Source organism: Carcharhinus amblyrhynchos, chromosome 2, assembly GCF_965287045.1.
Source record: "Carcharhinus amblyrhynchos chromosome 2, sCarAmb.v2.hapA, whole genome shotgun sequence".
Taxonomy (NCBI): Eukaryota; Metazoa; Chordata; class Chondrichthyes; order Carcharhiniformes; family Carcharhinidae; genus Carcharhinus; species Carcharhinus amblyrhynchos.
Genome location: NC_137325.1, coordinates 83,854,893 through 83,877,057, shown reverse-complemented (window position 1 = coordinate 83,877,057; position 22,165 = coordinate 83,854,893). Strand labels below are relative to the sequence as shown.

General features: G+C 42.3%; 1 protein-coding gene across 1 annotated transcript in view; it reads left to right on the top strand.

Annotated features, from left to right (window-relative positions):
* sema5a (sema domain, seven thrombospondin repeats (type 1 and type 1-like), transmembrane domain (TM) and short cytoplasmic domain, (semaphorin) 5A) overlaps window positions 1-22,165 on the top strand; it is a 179,986-nt gene that overhangs the window by 119,905 nt on the left and 37,916 nt on the right. Inside the window, exons 12-14 of the mRNA XM_080208270.1 lie at window positions 3,748-3,865; window positions 16,816-16,997; window positions 17,206-17,349. Of these exons, the coding sequence (XP_080064396.1) occupies window positions 3,748-3,865; window positions 16,816-16,997; window positions 17,206-17,349 (444 nt within the window). The remainder of the gene's footprint in view (window positions 1-3,747; window positions 3,866-16,815; window positions 16,998-17,205; window positions 17,350-22,165) is intronic.

The window sequence follows — 22,165 nt, the reverse complement described above, 5'->3', positions numbered from 1 at the left end:
CTACAATAGAGCAGTAATGATTCTCACCGGTTTGAAGTCTTTTCAGCGAGTGGGGAAGCATCCTGGAGAGCAGAATCAGCAGTGCCAAACTCGGTGAGTACATGTTAATATAGCCAATCCTCTGCTAATAGACTGTGTCTCCTTTCTGGATGCAAAGCCATTCTTGCCAGTAAAAAGGGGCTAGGAAAATGGCACAAATCGGATTTTTGGCCCTTCATGCTATCTTCCCAGCTCATCATGCCAATCGATGGACGTGATGCATCAGTAAGATAGTGCCCAAGGTGTAGCCCTAAGCAAAGGCGGGATTAATCTGACCTTGGGCCATAAGCAGCCCTAGGTTTACAATGTTAAAGTTCTCCTCAGTTGCTGATGTTTATCTTGATCGCTCAAAAAAAGAAAGTGCAGTAAATTGTGTATTCCGGTGATGGAAGAATAAATCACTCGCAGAAAACCTATACCACTCTATTGCAACAACATCAGGGGAAAGGAAGGTCTTTGTATGCGTTCCATTAATCATGGTCAGAGGTGCTGGCAGTTTGCAATTTGTGTAGTGTTAAGTAGTGCAGTTGCAGTTGTTACACAGTGGTATATTGAAGGAACTAGAGTTCAAGTAATAGGTGAGTTTATCTTATTTTTGTTGTCTGGAATGGATCAATGCTGACTGCCACTGTTCACTTTAGTTTGCTCAGGGGATTGTGGGTATTGAGTGGTGAGCACTAAAACCATGGGTTGATGATTCCAATTTCTCTCTTTTCAATTTTCTCAGCTGTTTGGAAGCCGAAGGCAGGAACCACTCAACAGCACATTCTAGCTGAGCCAGCACACAGAGGTGCTTAATGATCTATTGACAAGTCATAGGCTTATCATCTCATATCATCCATCAGGCCAGCTTCTCATCAAATCAGCTTTGCAGGCTTTTATTGCAGTTCACATTTTGTCTTTTCTATCTCAGACAGTCTGTGGCAGTTAAACCTCATTTGGATTAGAGTTTTCAAAGCAGAGATCACAAAGGCTGCGTCTGGGCTGCTCTGACATAGTTCATCAGCAGAAATGCTAGGCTATAGATTAACGGAAAGAATTATGAAAAATAAACTTTACAGAGATTAGAATTCAAATGGCAATGTTTCACAAGTTGACATAAGCAGCCACAGTAGTCCATAGAATTATCTGACCTCTGAATTATTTGGTGAATTTTGAATAAAAGTTTTAGTGAAATAGGGATAATTGTGTGTTGTTGCATCTGGATGTATAATCTTTGATAGGTGAGCCTTAGAGTTTCCTAGGTATTATTGCATTGTGCCTTTATCTCTTTTATTATAGTACACATTCTGGCTTTGTATTGGTGCAGGCTTTTATTAAATCAATAAGAAAACAAGCTGTTTTTTAGCAGTGAGAATTGAACCTACAGTGGTTGCTGAGCTGACAATGACTGCTAGCTGGTTTTGTGTGCCAAGTGGATGTTGCTGTGATTATGCTCTGCTGATCATTAATTCATTCTGTCATGTTAATATTAATATTAATGTCCACAGTATCAAAAGGCCAGAAGTTGCACAATTGATGCTTAGCCCAGTGCTGGTCTAACTCTGGCAATAGGGGGATCCAGATTTGCTAGGTTTCTATCCTATTTTCACACACAACTGCAAACCCCAATCTGAGGAAGGGGAATACAGGAGGGACACGGTTGCAGTTATTGTCTTACGTTTCAACATGGGCATGGACATTGCTGGCTTGGCCGGTATTTACTGTCCATTCCTCATTGCCCCTGAGAAGTGGGGGGGAGAGTTGGTGAGTGGTAATATTCTCATACTGGGTTGGGAATTCTGCAAAATGGGTTTCATAATACAGGCCAGGACTTTTCTCTACTCAGATGAGATGGAAGTTAAATGTCTGGCATGATTGGATCAGATCTGTTAATCAGCATTCTGGGAGCCAGAATAAGCAATGTTACCACTTCAGGATGTTTGGTTTGACAGGCTCATGTTCATCCGCATGGCAGGGTGCTGCTCCTGTACTCTGGTTGCTGAAGTGATTGGTGACTTTCCTCATGTGCCCTGGCAGGTTTGGTGTCCACTCTTATTTAAAGGATGTGGACTCTGAGCTTTAGAAAAGGGTCATGGTTAGGTCAAACTGATGGAGCCTGATCGAGGGCAAACACATCTGCAGTAAGTGTCAATGGCTTTGGTTCAAAGTCATTGTGATGGAGGCTGAGCTGCAAACATTGTGTTGCATCAAGCTTGGGCAAAGGTACCTGGACACTTTGTACCAGGAGATGGTCACACCACTTAGGCTAGGCAGATGTAGGTCACTAGTCTGGGACAGGAGGGTGTGTTGGTAAGTCAGGCAGGGAAGGGGATCCAGCACACAGTGAGGGAAGAGCCTCAGCACCTGACATTGTCCAACAGATATCAGGTGTGTGCTAACTGTGTGGACTTGAAAGAGGAGTGCAAGATGGATGAGCAGACTGGCCATTCCATCATGCTGAAGGATGCCATTCAGATGGGGGCAGTGAAGAGGAATGTGGTAGTGATAGGAGACAATAAAGTCAGGGGATAAATACTGTTCTCTGCAGCCAAAGGTTATGTTGCCCACCTGGGGTAATCCTTAAGGACATCTCCTTGTGGCTGGAAAGAAACTTGGAGCAGGAGGGGGAGGATCCAATTATTTTGGTCCTCATGGGAACTGACAACATGGGTAGAATGATTAATGATCTGCAATGAGAATTTGAAGAGTTAGGGTCCAGATTAAAATGCAGAACATCAAAGGTAATAATCTCTGGACTGTTACCTAAGCCACACACTAATTAGCTTAGGGTGATGCAGGTTAGAGAAATAAACACTTGCTTTAAGAATGGTATGGGAAGAAGGGTTTCTGATTCATGTGGCACTGGCATCTGTACTCAGGCAAGAATGAGCTCCATTGAGGTAGGCTCCATTTGAATCAGGCTGGGACCACTGTTCTGGTCAGTTGTACAAGTAGGGTGTGAACAGGGCTTTCTTTAGGTTGGGGGGTAAGTTTGGGTGAAGGAAGATTGGGAAATTCAGAGAGAAAGGAGGAGTATAGCATGAGGATAAAGATAAAGCAGAATGGGATGGGAAGGGAGAGAGAGTTTAACAAAAATTATACATCAGTGAATAAGGTAATTGCAGGGAGTAGAATTAAAGATAAAAATAAATTTCTTCATCTGAATGTATGGAGTATCTGGGAACAAGGAAAAGGTAAACAGAATTTGCAAGTAATACAGCAGGTAATAAAAAAGATTGTAAAAGTAGTTATACATATATAAATAGGAAGAGAGTAGCTAAAGTTTATATTGGTCCATTAAAAGCAGAGACAGGAGAAATTATCATGGGGAATGAAGAAATGGCATTGATCAAATATATTGGGTAAAATTTTCCATTTTGTTCTGAGAGTGTTGAACTAAGCAAGAAAACTGGCATGCCGCTCGCCCGCTTTTCTCTCCATATTTTCCCATCCTGCCCCTGATGATAACCACAAGAGATCAGAAAATCCTGGTCTTTGAAAATCAATTTAGTTCAGATATAGATTCTCATGGGCTGCTTTTGTCTCTAATCACTGACCTCATGACTTCTGAAAAAAACAGAAGACACAATTCATTTCTAGTTGATCCAACTGCACACATGGATAATTAAAGTAGCACATATATCCTGTACTGCGGTGTATTTTGCAGATATGTGAGCAAGTTAAAGCTGAGAGTTAAAGGTCAACCTTTTTATCTTGTGTTCGTAGTTCATGTGTGGGAGCTCGAGACCCTTATTGTGGTTGGGACTTGGTTTTAAAGAAATGTACAACATTAGAAGAGAGCATGAGTATGACCCAATGGGAGCAAGAGATCAGTCTGTGCCCAGTAAGTATATTCAATTCATAAAATTCCCTTATCCTTTCAAACCTGTAAAATAAGTAGTTGAATTAGTTGTTACAAAAAATTGCTAATGTTCATATTCTCAACTGTTCTTTAGTTCTTCATCAAAGATTTATACCAGTGGCTAATGTGATTAATATAATGTGCTGGAACTGCTCATCTGAATTTTTTTTCTTCTTACTCCATCTCTTCTGACTGTAATGATTTAAGGGGAACAGAGTTCATCATGTAGCTTTACCAAAGTGTCCATCCTATATTTGTGAGCAAAGACAGAATGTAACTGTAACTCTTTAACTACAGAGAACTTCACAGCCAAGTATATCCTCAGCCAAGATCCCCACTTGTACACTTTGCAGCTGATTTTTTTTTTCCCTTCATGGTTGGGTTCTCCTTGGTGGAAGGATAGAGTGTGAGATTTGTGCACTGTGGTGAACCCACCATGATCCTGATTTATCCCACCTAGGAAAACAAAAGCAGAATTTGTTGCCCATCCCTAACTGCCCTTGAACTAGGTGGCTTGCTGGACCATTTGACAGGGAAGTTACAAGTCCCCCACATTGCTCTGGATCTGGTGTCACATGTAGGCCAGATCAGTAAGGACAGATTTCCTTCCCTAAAGGACATTAACTGATCCAGATGGGTTCTGACAAAAATCTGTGATAGTTTCATGGTTGCCATTATTGCAACTAGCTTTCAATTTCAGATTTTATTAATTGAATTTAAACTCCTGCAGCTCCATGATGGGGTTTGAACCCGTGCCTTCAAAGTATTAACCTGGGCCATGGATTACTAGTCCCATGTTTGACTGGCAGACATTTGAAGAAGAGGAAGGTACAGGGCGATGTTTGAAGACCAGTGCACTGGAATTGGGTTTCTTTTTATCATTCTGTGGTACTGATCAGTTCCAGCCAGCGGTAGGCTTCCATTCTTTCAAAGTGTTTTAAAAAAATTGTTTAACTGATAAAATTACTTAGGAGATAATCCTGAGCATGAGGATTGGGCACTTTGGGATTGCAATTACTTTGTTTCTGGAAATGATTTCCCAAATGGTAGTGTGGTTTCTTGGAGCCCTGGATTTCCGGAATAGCACACGGGTTGTCTGTATATTTCCACCTTCCACTATCTACTCCATGTCTGCATCCTTGCCTGGGAAGGAATGTGGTGCTTAGGAAAGGAGATCCTGATTTGAGCCTTCACACAGGCAGGAAAATGATGTTTCAAAGAACTATCAAAGTTATCTCTATTAGAAAATATTGAGCAAAAATTACTCCCTCTTGAGTTCTCTGTCCTCTGGTACCGTATGAAAAATGTAATACCTCTGTTTTACTCAACCACCCAATGTGTGGCATTCTGGAAGTCTAAAATTATAGAGATGTTCACAACACTGCCTATGTCCTCTTACCATCCCTTCTAAATTGAGCAAAATGCGAATGAATGCAATAGGACTAGAAAGGAAATGAGTACACTAAGATAAAAAGCAGATGAGCTAAGTTTCCAAACATAATTACTGTGCGATTTTGTGTTTACTCCTTTTGAAAGATGTTCCGTTGGTCTGTCTTGTACAGCATGCGCAAATAGAATGAATAAAGAAGCAACAGAGTGATGCACATTTTTAAAATAAGGAATTGAGTAAGTTTTGCACTGACCAAATGTCTGTGCTGGGTGGGGTGGGGGTGGGGTGATGGAGTGCAAGTTCCCAAGATTGTTACCTGGTGTCAGCATGATTATGAACTGAGAGAGAAACTGAAGCTGAAGAAGAGACTTGTAGTGGAAAACTAGGCATGAGGTGTGGAATTCTGCCAGGGAAGAGGCATTCCCAATGGTAGAATTGTTCTCTTACTTTCTCCTCTTCACTGTGCGATTACAGTTGATATTTAAAGTGTCAGCGCTGTGATTCCATGGTGGGGGAAGATTTTCAGTGGTGAAACCCATTGTCAGTTGACAATGCTGCAGCTGCGGCCAGCTAGAAAAATGTCTGCTGGAGGGAGGATCTGCATCATGTTCGCAACTTTTTTATTCTAACTTTTCAATGCTATCAGTGTAAACTTGAGAGCACAAAGGAGGCACAGGAGTATTTTTCATATTTAGATTTCACTTGTAAAGATTTCACATTACATTTGTTCTGCTTCAGTCATGTTTGCATTGTGGATAATTGCTGAGACTAACTTAGAGATTTAAATATATTGGCCGCCTCATGATTGGCACACATAGTTACATGGGACCTATCGTTTACTGCGGAGATATTGTTCAAGATCACTCTCAGTGGGGATAATTGAAAAGTTGTAGGTGAACTCAAAGCACTATTAGGACTCTGCCAGGCAACATCCTGAGATCGACCCATGTTTTAACAGTGCAGACACTGCCCATTAGGCTTTCATTTTCTTACCTTGATTGTTCCCGCAAGACCCGATGCTCTGCGGGGCCTTCCATACCACGAGGCCTGATGTACCACGAGGCCTGCCTCACTGTGATGTCTAACGCACTGCGAGGCCTGATGCAACACTGGTTTTATCTCTGCATCTCAATAACAGTCAGGAAATCAACATTTTGCATCCCACTTAATTAAGTCACTCCATACATTACGTTTACCACTCTTGTGGTCTCAGAAAAACTTCCTCCCAAGAGGAACGCTGGTTCCATTAAGAACAATAACTCACTGAAATTGTATTGATAGCTAAATAATGTTCCAGATTGGTTTGATAGGCACTTTGAGGGAAGCACCCCATAGCTGAATAGGTCTCTATTCAAAGTCCTTCCTTTTTCCTTTCCTTTTGGCATTTCCATTGAGAAACCTCTTGTTCCACATTCAATCGCCAGTGGAAATGATCTTTCACTGTTTACTCATGGAGAAATATCAAGTTATTCTTCATCCTCGCACTGATTGTTCCTCCCTTGGTATCACTCCCACTTACCATGTTGCTGTTGCATCCATCTCTGCAGGAGATACAAAGCGCCATGTCCACCATTTTTACAGTGTCTCTCCCTTTCACCTGCCTTAGTTCATTCCTTAGTCTTCCTCTGTGCCTCTGACCAGACAGTCAGATCACATTCAGTAGATTGCCGGGCAATCATCAGGAGTATCAAGCTTAACTGTCAACATGAAAATTTTTCAGGTCATTTAGATCATAGGGCACAGCTCTCTTAACATAGCGCCAACAATATGTTTTAGCTCCAACCTCAGAAAAATACTCCACTCATGCAACTTTTTCCATTGCCCACATCAGTTGCTTGCTGCCTCTCTGAAGGAGATTGGCAATTAGTGGCAAATTAGAAGCAGATTTTTGTTTTGGGGTTACACCCATGAGGAACTGGATTTAGCCTTCCTAATTCATTGTATTTTTAAAAACACTGGGCAGCATAATTGTGTCGTTGCAACATGAATCTACCCATTTGGACAAGAGTCAGCACTGTTTTTGAAGCATGTTGTTGAAGGAAGTGATTCTGTTAACCATGAGAACAAAACATATTTGAGACTAAGGTGGATTTTATAGCCTCACTCGTCCCAAAACCTTAAAATCCCACCTGAGGTCAATGGACCTCCCCATGTTCTGCCCCTCACCTGCTCCAATTCCTGTGGCAGGTGGGCTGGTAAAATTCTGATCTAGATGTTAATTATTGTATCACAGAATCACTTAATTGTTACAGTGCAGACGGAGGCCATTTGGCCCATTGTGTCTACTGGCTGTCTGATTGAGAAATTCACCAAAGCCATTTCCTGCCTTCTCCCCACATCCCTGCAAAATCTTCCTTCTCAGATAAAAGTCTAATTCCCATTTGAATGCCTTGATTGATCCTACCTCTGGCAGTGCTTTCTGGATCTTAACCACTTGCTGTGTGAAAAAGTTTTTCCTCACGTCATTATTGCTTCTTTTTGTCAATTATCTTAAATCTCTGCCCTCTGGTTCTTGATCCTTCCATAAGTGGGAACAGTTTCTCCCTGTCTAGATCAGATGATTTTGAATATCTCTATCAAATCTCTTCTCAGCCTCCTCCTCCAAGGAAAACAATCCCAACCTCTCTAATCTGTCTTCTGAACTGAAGTTCCTCGCCCTGGAATAACTCTCTCTCCAAAGCCTTCACATGTTTCCTAAAGTGCGATGTCTAGAACTGGATGCAGCACTCCAGTTGGAGCTGATTCAGTTTTTTTACACAAGCTTCAGAATTATACCTTTTATTATATATTGGGGGTGATTCTCCCAAAAAAATTTGAAGTGTCGAATTTGCAAAAAACCTGGAGTAAATCCCGCTGTTTTCAGCTGGATTTTCAAAATGAATCTCCCACATTCTGTGCATCACAGAGTGCCTCAGTATAAATCACTCCAAAAAGCTGGGGGTAGGGACTGTTCCTGCTAGAGAGGCCATTAGCATAGTCCTGGGTGGCCACTGCTCATGCGCTGACCTGTTAGCGCCAAGATCGACGCATGCACAGTAACCCTGCACTGCCAGCCTCCTGATTGCTGGCCAGCCCCACGACACCCACAAAAATGCAACACCCCACCTCCCCCACAGTGTGATCGCTGGCTCCACAAACATGTCAGGGCCTGGAGCCCCTATTTCCCAATTCCTCCCCCCCTGCTCTCCACCACCCCGACGTCCAGCCCTGATCTCTGACGTCCCTCACTTTGCCTACAGTCTAAAAGTGCAGATTGGCAGCAGGATACCCCACCCCACTGATCTTCCTCCAGAGGCCCCACTTCCTTGTCATTGCTTGATGCCTGGTGAGCAGTGCCAAGATGCTCTCTGGGTATCAGGCTGGCACTGCCAGGCTGGCAATGCCCAGGGGCACCCTTCAGCCCCAACTTCTTGGGGGGCCTTGATGACTCCCCCTCTTCACTCCAGCCGGGACCAGCTGCCAGCTATAGTAAACCTTGCTGGAGTGGACGGGGGCTGGCGAGGGGGCGGAACACTAGCAAGCCCAGAGACTTCAGTCCCTGGCCCGTTAATGATATTTAAATCATATGTACATCAAGTTCCATCCCACCATCAGAACATCAACAAGTTCCATCCCACCACCAGACTCACCATGGACTACTCTCCAGAATTGGTTTCATTCTTGAACACGTGCATCTCCATCGAGGACGGTTACCTCAGCACTTCACCGTACCGCAAACCCACGGATAACCTCACGATGCTCCACTTCTCCAGCTTCCACCCTAAATATGTTAAAGACAAAATTGAAATTCTCAGCCAAGGCTCAATTTCTGCCCCACCACCAAAGTGGACCCCTTCAGTCTCACAGCAGACACAGAGGAATGATCAGGCGAATAAGGCTCTGGGAGTTCTTCCACAAACCCAAAGAGTCCGACAGTGAACCCAGTCAGATAGACAATGAACTGGAACAACTGACAGAGAGAGCTGCAGTGCAGCAACTGAAGAGGAAAGAGTCGAATTGGACTCCTCCGGAAAGCTACTACTCTCGACTCGACATGTATGCTCAAGCTGTCAGGAGGTGTGTCAATGCCAGATTCATCAGCCGCACTCACAAGACAGCCCTGAACGTCACCCAAGCACAATTGCAATGCCATCCACACTCTCAAGACCAGTCGCAACATTGTCATCAAACCAGCAGACTGCTGTCATAGTGAACAGAACAGATTACTGCAAAGAAGTGCATCAATAACTGATCAGTGAGAAACACCACAGAGAGTTACCTGCAGATCTGACCAAAGAACACACCTGTCGACTCAACAACTGACCAAGACCTTTGATCCGTACTTTCAGAGCACCCTCCGTGCTCTCATCCCTCGTACTCCATGCGTTGGAGATCTCTACTGCACCCTGAAGATACACAAGGTAAACACACCCGACTGTCCCATCGTGTCAGGGAATGGGACCCTGTGTGAGAGCCTCTCTAGCTACATTGAGGGCATCCTGAAAGGGCATACAATGAACCGCCAGCTTCTGTCGTGACACTATGGACTTCTTGCAGAAACTCAGCACCCATGGAGCAGTTGAACCAGGGACACTTCTCGTCACAGTTGATGACTCAGCTCTCTACGCCAGCATCCCACACGATGATGGCATCGCTGCAACTGCCTCAGTACTCAACACTGACAAGTGCCAATTTCCAGATGCAATTCTATAACTCAACTCATCCATTTCATCCTGGACCACAGTGTCTTCACCTTCAATAACCAGTTCTTCATCCAGACACACGGAACAGCCATGGGGACCAAATCTGCACCTCAATGTGCTAATGTCTTCATGCACAGGTTCGAAGGAGACCTCTTCACCATACAGAACCTTCAACCAATGCTATACATTAGATTCATCAATGACATTTTCTTCCTTTGGACTCATGGTGAACAATCACTGAAACAACTATATGATGACATCAAGTTTCATCCCACCATTGGACTCGCCATGGACTACTCTCCAGAATCAGTTGCATTCTTGGATATACGCATCTCCATCAAGGACGGTCACCTCAGCACCTCATTGTACTGCAAGCCCACAGATAACCTCACAATGCACCACTTCTCCAGCTTCCACCCTAAACACATTAAAGAAGCCATCCCCTACAGATAAGCCCTCCATATACACAGAATCTGCTCAGATGAGGAGGATCGCAACAGACACCTCCAGACGCAGAAAGACGCCCTTGCAAGAACAGGATATGGCGCTTGACTCATCGATTGACAGTTCTGACGCACCACAGCAAAAAACCATACTGACCTCCTCAGAAGACAAACACAGGACATGGTGGACAGAGTACCCTTCTTCGTCCAGTACTTCTGCAGAGCAGAGAAGCTACAACATCTTCTCTGAAGCCTTCAACATGTCATCAATGAAGACAAACATTTCGCCAAGGCCATCTCCACACTCCCACGACTTGCTTTCAAACAATCGTGCAACCTCAAACAGACCATTGTCGGCAGCAAACTACCCAGTCTTCAGGAGAACAGTGACCACAACACCACACAACCCTGCCCCAATAACCTCTGTAAGACATGCAGGATCATCTACACAGGTGCCATCATCTCACATGAGAACACTATCCACCAGGTACACTGTACATACTCTTGTGACTGAGTCAATGTTGTGTACCTAAAACGCTGCAGGAAAGGATGTCCCGAGGCATGGTACATTGGTGAGGCCATGCACACGCAACGACAATGAATGAATGGACACTGCTGGACAATCATTGAGCAAGAATGTTCCCTTCATGTCAGGGAACTTCAACAGTCAAGGGCATTCAGCCTCTGAATTTCTGTTAAGCATTCTCCAAGGCGGCCTTCACAACACACAACAGCGCAGAATTGCTGAGCATGGACTGATAGCCAAGTTCCGCACACATGAGGACAGCCTCATCGGGGATCTTGGGTTCATGTTGCACTGTCTGTAACCCTCATGACTTGCCTGAACTTGCAACATCTCACTAACTGTCCGTTTTGGAGACAATACACATCTCTTTAACCTATGCATAATGCTATCTTCACTCACGTTGTCTGCACCTTTAAGACTTGAATAGCAGGTTAGCTGTAAAGACTCACATTCTGATCAGTATTCTGTAAACTGTGTGTGACTTTATATACCCTTCAGAACTTTCCACACACTTGACGAAGGAACAGCGTTTCCGCAAGCTTATGGGTTTACTACCAAATAAACTGGTGGGATTTTAACCTGGTGTTGTGAGACTTCTTATTGGACTCAAACCAAAGAGAAGAGCATATCATGTAGCAGGAATCTTGCCAAGAACATTGCTTGCTAATTTCAATCAATGCCTCCTATGCACTTTAAACCTTGTAAGAAGTCTCTCAACACGAGGTTAAAGTCCAACAGGTATATTTGGTAGCATGAGTTTTCAGAGCACTGCTTTCATCAAATGAGTGCAGGATTTGGTTCATAAACTGGGTATATATAGACACAGACTCAATTTACAAGATAATGATTGGAATGCGAGTCTTAAAAGGTAATCAAGTCTTTACAGGTGCAGACAATGCGAGTGGAGAGAGGGTTAAGTACAGGTTAAAGAGGTGTGAATTATCTTAAGCCAGGATAGTTAGTGAGATTCTGCAAACCCAGGCAAGATGTGGGGATGCATGGTCTCCCCAGTGTACCATGCTTCAGGACATCCTTTCCTGCAGCGTATCAGGTAGACAACATTGGCTGAGTTGCAAGAGTATGTGCTGTGTACCTGGTGGATGGTGTTCTTACGTGAGATGATGTCATCCATGTTGATGATCCAGCATGTCTTGCAGAGGTTGGCGTGGCAGGGTTGTGTGGTGTTGTGGTCACTGTTCTCCCGAAGGCTGGGTAGTTTGCTGCAGACAATGATCTTTGAGGCTGTGCAGTTGTTTGAAGGCAAGAAGTGGGGGTGTGGGGATAGCCTTGGCAAGATGTTCGTCTTCATCAATGAGATGTTGAAGACTCTGGAGAAGATGTCGTAGCTTCTCCGCTTCAGGGAAGTACTGGATGACGAAGGGTACACGTGTCCCATGTTTGTCTGCTGAGGAAGTCGGTGTGGTTTTTTGCTGTGGTGCATCGGAACTGTTGATCGATGAGTCAAGCGCCATATCATGTTTTTATGAGGGCATCTTTCAGTGTCTGGAGGTGTCTGTTGCGATCCTCCTCATCTGAGCAGATCCTGTGTATACAGAGGGCTTGTCCGTAGGGGATGGCTTCTTTAATGTGTTTAGGGTGGAAGCGGGAGAAGTGGAGCATCATGAGGTTATCTGTGGGCTTGCAGTACAGTGAGGTGCTGAGGTGACCGTCCTTGATGGAGATGTGTGTGTTCAAGAATGCAACCGATTCCGGAGAATAGTCCATGGTGAGTCCGCCATAGCATGCAGGCTGCGCTGCAGTAGAATTTCAAATATGAATGCTTTCCTGATCTAATTTCCAAAATATCCATAAAAATATTCACAGAGAATAGGAAACTAGTTACTTCATGACTTTTGCTTATAACTCCAGCAGCTTGCCCTGCTATACACCCAGAAAGACATATGTATTCACTATGGATCCCCAACCTCTAAAATTATTACTACCAATATTGTGCTGTTCTCCAGTGATCCTCTCAGTAGTTTCAATGAATTGTGCTTAAAATCAATGCTAAGTTGTTCACTGTCATTCCTCCTCTGAGACCGACAGCAACCTTTTGGAAGGTGTATCTGTGCAGTTAAATATGGAAATCTGGAAGTTGTTATTAGTGATTCCTCACTTTAGGAAGTAATGGCAGCACATTTGGAAAAATCATAATCTAAACCAAGCAGAGACAGAATGGTATCATGGAAGGTAAATCTTTTCTAACTAATTTATTTGAGTTTTTCAAGAAAGTCTCAACCAGAGTGGTTAGAGGGTAACCAGTAGATATGTTGTATTTGGACTTCCAGAAGGCACTTGACAAGATACCTCACAAAAGGTTAAGTCATAAGCTAAGTCTGACGTGGTGTTAGAGTTAGTATATTGTCATAGATAAAGAATAGGCTAATGGGCAGGAAAGAGTGAGTGGGGATAAAAGTGTTTGTTTTTCAGATTGGCGACCTTTAACCAGTGGGGTTCCACAGGGATGAGTGCTGGGACCACAACTGTTCATAATATATATTAATGACTTTAGGGAGGAAGCAAATGTATTATAGCCAAATTCGCAGATGAACAAAAATAGATGGAAAGGAAAGTTGTGAATGGGATACAAGCAGTTTACAAAGAGATTTTGATAGATTAAGTGGCAGAAAATTGGCAAGTGGAGAATAATGTGGGAAAATATAAAGTTGTTCATTTTGGAAGGGAGAACAAAAAAACAGTATTACTTAAATTGAAAAAATGCAGAAAGCTGCAACAGAAAGGGACTTGAGGATACTTGTGTACAAAACACAGAAAGCAACCACACAGGCGCAACCAGGTAATTAGGAAGTTGAATGGAATGTTGGCCCTTATTTCAAGGGGGTTGGAATATGTGAGTAGGGAAAATGTACAAAGTACTTTTGAGATAACATCTGGAGTACTGTGAGCAGCTTGCCACCTTAATGAGAAAGATATTATTTCATTAGTCCAGCGAAGGTTCACTAGGATGATCCCCAGTATGGAGGGTTTGTTTATGAGAAAAGATTAAACAGGTTGGGACTCCATTTATTTGAATTCAGAAGAATAAGAGGTGATCTCACTGAAACGTATAGGATTCTTAAGGGGCTTGACAGGGTGAATGATGAGTGGATGCTTCCTCTCGTGGGAGCATCTAGGACCAGAGGGCATAGTTTCAGAATAAAGTGCCAAATTAATACCAAGATAAGGAGGAATTTCTTCTCTGAGGGTTGGGAGTCTTTGGAATTCCTTTCCACAGAGAGCCATAGGGCAGAGTCCATTTGTATATTTCAGGCTGTGGTAGATAGATTTTTGATCAGTAAGGCAATCAAGCATTACGAGGAAAGGGCAGAAAGAGGAATGTCATTATATCAGCACGATCCTATTGAATGGTGGAGCAGGCTCAAAGAGCCAAATGATTATTCAGCCATAGGGATACTTCAGTTGCAAGCAATAATAGAACTAATTTCAGAAAGTAAATTTTAAAAAAATTAATAAAGAACCTTCACTTGGGACCACACCCTGGGCCATATAAGCCTCTTGCAATTCCCATCTGCTTTTTATTTACACTGGGTCAGCTGATCAGCACATTATTTTGCCATTGGTTACATTGTCTTCTGGGTCAACTGGTCACCTGACCCTCACAGCATGTCACCATTGGTTACATTATAACAAATCCAATGTTATCACTGGTTACATTGTAACACCAAATGGTCTATTCCTGTTCCTATTTCTTATGGTCTTATGATCTGTCTTCTGTATACAGTGTGGTGTTGAAACATCCTCAGACTGCAATTAATGAGAAACCATTGAACTTTGAATCAGTGACCCTATTGTGGGTGGTTACATTAACATCCTGACTTAGATTGAAACTTGGATCAAAGATGTACAGAACTTTGTACAGTTCTGGTCACCCTATGGTAGAAAGGATATTATTAAACTAGAAAGAGTGCAGAAAATGCACAGTGGTTGGAACTGCTGTCTCACAGCTCCAGGGACCTGGGTTCAATTCCTGGTTTGGGTCACTAGCTGTGTGAAGTTTGCACATTCTTCCTGTGTTTGTGCGGGTTTCCTCCAGATGCTCTGGTTTCCTCCCGCAGTCCAAAGATGTGCGGGTTAGAAGGATTGGCCATGCCAAATTTCCCCTTAGTGTCAGGAGGACTAGTTAGAGTAAATGCATGGGGTTATCAGGATAGGGACTGGGTGGGATTGTGGTCGGTGCAGACTCAGTGGGTTGAATGACTTCCTTCTGCATTGTAGGGATTCTATGATTCTATGAAAAGATTTACTAGGATGCTTCCGGGACTTGATAGTTTGAGTTATAAGGTGAGGTTGGATAGACATGGACTTTTTCCCCTTGGATCATAGGAGGCTTAAGGGTGATCTTATAGAGGTTTATAAAATAGGGGTGGCATGGTGGTGGTGGTTAGCACTGCAGTCTCAAAGTGCCGAGGACCCGGGTTCGATTCCCAGCTTGAGTGACTGTGTGAAGTGTGCATGTTTTCCCTGTGTTTGCGTGCTCTGGTTTCCTCCCTCAGTCCAAAAGACGTACTGGTTAGGTGCACTAGCCATGTTAAATTCCCCCTGTGTACCTGAACAAGCACCAGAGTATGGTGACTAGGGGATTTTCACAGTTACTACTTTGCAATGTTAATGTAAGCCTACTTGTGACACTGATAAACAAAATAATGAGGGACTTAGATAAGGTGGATAATCAGCATCTTTCCCCAAAGGTAGGGGAGTCTAAAATTAGAGGGCATAGGTTTAAGGTGAGAGGGGAGGGATACAAAAGGGTCCAGAGGGGCAATTTTTTTCACACAGGGGGTGGTGAGTGTCTGGAACAAGCTGCCAGAGGTAGTATTAGAGGCGGATACAATTTTGTCTTTTAAAAAGCAGTTTAAAAATAAGCTTTTTAGACAGGTACATAGATGAAATTGATGTAGAAGGGTATGGGCCAAACATAGACAATTGGGACTAACTTAATGGCAAAAACTGGGTGATGCAGATAAGTTGGGCCAAAGGGCACGTTTCCATGCTATAAACCTCCATATTTATAACTGGCAAAAAAGTCCACGTTCATGCTATTAGTCTTGCTGAAAATGCCTGTGAAAAATAGAATTGAATAAGCTGTAACTCGGTTTTTAAACAGCATGTTTAATAAGATTGAAGTTGCTGGCTTGCTGGCGATCCCTTTGACTTGGCACTGGATTCAAATTACCATCAGGATCTGGGAAATCTGTACCACTGGCTTTGCTGGATCTTTACCTCACTGCTGACTGCAAAATCTGGGCCTACAATCTTATCATGAGACTCCTAATCCATAGCCTCACCAATGGATGTTTTGTCATATTCTCCATACAGCTTACTTTAATCCTAACTATTGCAGTCCACATTTTTCCCCTTGATTCCTCTTAATGTACCTCTTTTTAAGGTACTTACTTTGGAGGAAAGTGCTTGCTCCTTTAAAAGTGTACTGAAACCAAATTGCATCACTGGTGAAGGGTTAAATAACGTGCCTTGCATGGTGTTTCCTGCATTTCTAGAGAAATTAAAAATAAGGAATTATGACATCAAAAAAGTCTTAATCCTAAAGTAAATGTTAAAATAAACTTCATTTAACCAGCAAACGATGATTTGAGTGGACTGCTTTTCTTACTGTAACATAGATTGTATTTTATATGTGTACAGTTTGAGTCCAGATGTTCTGCAGATTGTGCTGCTTTGGAATTATACATTCCAGTGATGATATGGAATGTTTCGCAATGACAATGATCATCACTGATCTGAATGTAGTTGATGTGTAAAACAGACCTTATTGATTTCAAAATCTGAAATAACTTTTGCCAGTATTAATGGGAATTGCAATTACTTGACTTTGTGACGCCCTGATGCTTTACTGAATGTTTACCTTTTAGATGAGAAATATGACTACGGATGGTAATTTTGGATCCTGGTCATTATGGAAACCCTGCAGCCATACTGATGGTAACACCGTTGGTGCATGCACCTGTAGGATCCGCCTGTGTGATAGCCCAGCTCCACAATGTGGAGGTCGACAGTGTGAGGGTTCCAGCATGGAGGTTGCAAACTGTTCCAGGTAAACAAAAAGATTGGAATCATGAATCAGGTATCAGTTACCAGTCCAGTTTTATCCCTTTTACACCTCCTAATTTTGTAATGACCATATCCAGGTAAAGCTGGCTATCTGAAAAACCTAAACCATGACAGGGACACAAGTGATCTTCTATCTTCTGATTGTAATTGTTCAAAGCAGAAAGTTGACATCTTATCACATTGTCTAACAGGAATGGTGGTTGGACTCCTTGGACACTGTGGTCTCCCTGCAGTACAAGTTGTGGAATAGGATTTCAGGTCCGACAGCGGTCTTGTAGCAACCCAACTCCTCGGCATGGCGGTCGTGTCTGTGTAGGACAGAATCGCGAAGAGCGGTAGGTACAATTACTCCTTGAGCAAAGAATTCAAAATATTATTTGTTTTAGAGAAAAAGTTCATTTGTATTACCATATTTGTTTTGTGGGTTGAGATTCACAGCGTTTCAAACACCACCTGTTTTGGTTAGAGCTCTGTCACAAAAAAATGTTCACATTAGACTGGATCTGAAGGATTCTGTTTAGAGTCTGATGTAATGGTTGGACGCTGACAGGTGCCCACAGACTTTTTAAGTGTTGACTTGCTCTCATCAGATTTCTGATCCAGTATAGCACCATCTGTGGTGTATCTGATCTAGTATGACACTCTACAGGGTATCTGATCCAGTGTGACACTCTACTGTGTATCTGATCCAGTATAATACTCACTCTACGGGCTATCTGATCCAGTATGACACTCACTCTGAGGTATTTGATCCAGTATGAAACTCCTATCAGGCATCAGACACAAATATGTGACACAATTGTTCCCTCCCCCCGTTAGTGACTGTGTGTTTCCCAACATATCATTATCAGGCCTCAACATCAGAATCATAGACCCCTCCCCACCCATCCACCCACCCACCCAGGTGCTGCTCAGCCACTGTTCCCTGACAGCTCCATGGGACATGCCCAAGTAGTGTCTGGGATGGCATTCCAAGGTGGACCGGTCTGCTCACTCTGTGCAGAGGAGATCTTTAAGAATGGCACTTAATGATGGAAAAAGCTGCCGTTGCTTTTGATGTCTTGACCGCCAGTTTTTCCTCCCGATACCGGCCTTTGCCGATTTCGTGGAAGATCCTGGCTATAATTTTTTAAACCTCTTAATTGTAACACATTGTAAACTAGCCGTGGAAGTACTCTGAACTTGAAGGGTTTTTGAGACACGTTTTCTTAAAGTTATTGCTACAGAACATTAAGCTTTAATTTTCACCCAGCAGGAATGGTGAAGGCAGGGGGTAGAGTAAGTTTTCCTTTTCTGCCTTCCCAGTGTGGAACTTTTTAAACCAGGAATATACATCAAAAAAATCAGCATGTATTGCCCATGAGTTCCCATCAATGTAAATGAGCTGGGAGTATTAAAATTCCTCACTAGGAACTTTGAAAGTGAATGTTTGCTTGTGCATTGCAAAACTGTTCTCCAATTGTATTTAATAATCCTGAATAAAATATAATATTCACTGGCACAACAATCACAAATATTTTTCAAGCACAAGACATCTTGCTCACCGTTTTAAATGGAATGAGTGTTTGTCAATTTAACACATTCGCTGCTTGGGTCACATCAAACACTTAATCATTTTTGGACAATTCTTTTAATTGCATTCCTGAAGGATGCAAAAATCTTTTAAATTAACGAATTGAAAAATGTTTGAACTGTAATAAGTTACAAATCCCTATCAAATCTAATACATAATAAAACTGTTTCAGTTTTTATGAGAGTAGTACATTTTAATCTATAACCCAAATCATGCAATTTTACATTTCAATTTCATGTTACACCATAGAAACAAATAGCATCTGGCTTTAGATCACAGCATTGATTTCTTCTGGCATTGCCCACTTTCACAGTGAGCACAATCTGTGCTACTTAGAAGCTATAAAATTGAAATTCCAAAATAATTTGCCCTTTGCTGTGTTTATATAATGTAAAGATCATGTGACCAATTCACCAGTGGCTGTTAGACCTAAGTGGCAGTGCTCTGATAAAGCTCCCTTTTATATCTTAGGGGAACTCCTGAACTCAAAGCAAGCAACAACAAAGGGAAGCATTGAACTCATTTAGCAATTTAACTTCTTCATCACAGTGGTATTTGAGTCCTCTTCATCTCTTTGTATCAGTGCCGCTATTTCAAGCTGCATTTACCCACAAAATTGTTTCTTTTAAGATAACAAGTTCTTGAAAAGTCATGCAAGAAAAATCTAGAAAGTTCTTGCTTTCAAAGTGCTTGGCCCTGATTTTTCCTCTGCATTTGAATTAATCACCCAGGATTTGCCGAAAAAGTAATGGTGTGTGAACAGCTTGCCCAGTAGTGTGTTCTGTAGGTCATAGGTTAAGCGAATGAGATTGGATTCCTTGTCCCTGGTAACTGAAACTTCTGCTGTCAAATACTTTGTTGAATCTCACAGCCTGGACTCACATTTGAAGAATAATGACTGGATGAAGCATCAGGGGCTTGCAGAATGTATGCAGTAATGTTTCAGCAGGATTCATTGACTTTAAGAGGGAAAGACAGGACAATTGGAAAGATAAAAGTGATGAGAAAGAAAAACACACTGAGGAAGGTTTGTTCAAATGGTGCAATGGTATATGATATGTTTGGAACTGGACCACCCAATCAGTAATTCCTTTTAAATGCCAGGGTTAAGTATTTGCTGATTAGGGTGTACTCAATTCTGTAAATGCTTTATTGGAGACAGGTTGATAATTAAAGGTAGTCCGAGTTGGGAGATCTTACTCAAACTATTTGACTCCAGTACCTTGGATATTCCCAATCTGGCTTTTTTTCTGAACTGGGAAAATTGTCAATAATGAAAGCAGCAAGCAAGAGAAAAAAAAACACAAAATAGGTGGTGAAAAACAGTACTGCAGGTGCTTTGCTTCAGAACACAGCTGTGAGCCAGCAGAGCACTGGGCATAGACACAGTGCTTGTTAATGGACTTTTGAGACTTGCTTTTGTTTTTCAGAGGTTGAATTCCTTTTGATAGAAAAATACATTGACTTGGGAAGAATTCCCCAGTAAAGCTCGTATTGTGTATGAGCGTGATTTGCATGAGAGTATTCCTGGTGAAGTGAAAGGAAGCAGTCACCTTATATACCCAGAATCAATTACTCAATTCCCATGTTTGACCTCCATTAATTTAACAGACTGTAATAAAACAGGTTTATTTCAGTGTGGTAGAAGACATTGAGGCTCAGGCCTGAGAAAAGAGCAGCACACTGAACTCTGACTTGAAGTGCTGCCAGTAGAACCAAAAAAACTTGGCCCTAATTCATTAGCACAGAACACAATTCTCCAATTTATTCAGCAATAGATCCTAGCTGAATCAACATACCTGATGTTTATTGGAGCTTTCATAGATATTTTGGAAATAAGACTAAACTTGTATAAAAGGCTAGCTCAGCAGCTTAGAAAGAAGCAACATTTGTAAGACACAAGAAAAAGAAAACCTGATTTTTATTTTCATGTGAATGTGTTTTTTTATAACAGTCACCCCTGACTAGATTGCAGTTTTGACATTGTTTGCAAAGAGGATTGCTGATTTTCTCAGAAAAGGTTCTTTAAAAGGTTCTGATTCGGCATTAAAAGCCTTCTGCTGCACCACGTTTCCACATGTCCGATGAACATGATTAGCAGCCTTTGCGTGCAGCTGCTTGGCAAGTTATCAAAACTTAAGCTAGAGCAGACGGCAGAATTTATACAGCACTGTGGCCCCATGGGCCAATTCAAATAGTGAGGTTTGCCAGGGTTCCGGCACTATTAGTTCTTGTTCTACACTATTTATGCTGTACAGATGGTAAAAGTTAGCTCTAAGTTTTTATCCTTGTCGCTAGTTATCTTTACTAATCTATTCTCCATACATGGACATTATTAAAGCTAGCTGTATGCAGCCAGTTGAGATGATGTAGAATTTACACTGTGGTCAGATGCTTAGAAACAGCCAATGACTGACCAGGGAAAGGGTGGACTGACATCTAACAGGCTGCTGAACATATCTGACTGACTTTTGTCCAATAATTCTAACATGTCTGTAGCAGGTGGATAGAGTTTTAGAATGTGTTCCTTAATTATTACATTGGTTGTCACATTGAAACATTATTATGTGTCGCAAGTACTTGCAATATTTTTACATACTAAGCAGCATGCGATCCCAAAATCAACTGATCGGATCAATACTCTCCGGTTCTGCCATATCAAGTAGTGAAAGGTGGTGAAAAATTGCCGGGCAATTAAGAGGCATCCATCCTCATTATGATGGAGGAGCACAACCCATCAGTGCAAAAGATAATAACGAAGCATCTGCAACCATCTTCATCTAGAAGTGCCAAATGAATGATCCCTCTTGGTCTCCTCCTGAGGTCCCCAGCATCATAGTTGCCAGACTTCAGCCAATTTGATTCATTCCCCTTAATACCAAGAAACAGCTGAAGGTTTTGAAGACTGGAAAGGCTATAGACCCTGATAATGTTCCGATGATGGTACTGAAGACCTATGTTTGAGAACTAATGGTGCCCCTAGCTATAATGTTCCAATACAGTCCTTTTACTGGCATCTACCTAGCAATGTGGAGAACTGCTCAGGTACATCCTGTCCAGAAAAAGCAGGACAAATCCAAATTGGCCAATTACTGCTTCATTTGTCTACTCTTCATTAACAAATTGACAGAAGATATTGTCGTCAGTGTTATCCAGTGGCACTTGCACAGCAATAATCCACTCATTAATACTCCGTTTGGGTTCCACACGGGCCATTTGGCGTCAGATTTCATTATTGCGTTGGTCTAAACATGAACAAAAGAGCTGAAAATAATGGGAGTTTATGGGGGAGGGGGTAATTCTACACTGGTTGGAGTCATACTTGGTGCAAAAGAAGATGTTTATGGTTATCTCAGGCCAGGACATCACTGCAAGAGTTCTTCAGGGTAGTGTCCTCAACCCTACCGTCTTCAGCAGCTTCATCAATAACCTTGCATCCTTCATAAGGTCAGAGGTGGGGAAGTTGATTGATGTCCAGAACAATTTGCAGCTCTTCAAACATTAATGCAGTCCATGTTGACATGTAATAAGAGTTGGACAACATTCAGGCTTGGAATGCAAAGTGGCATGTAATATTT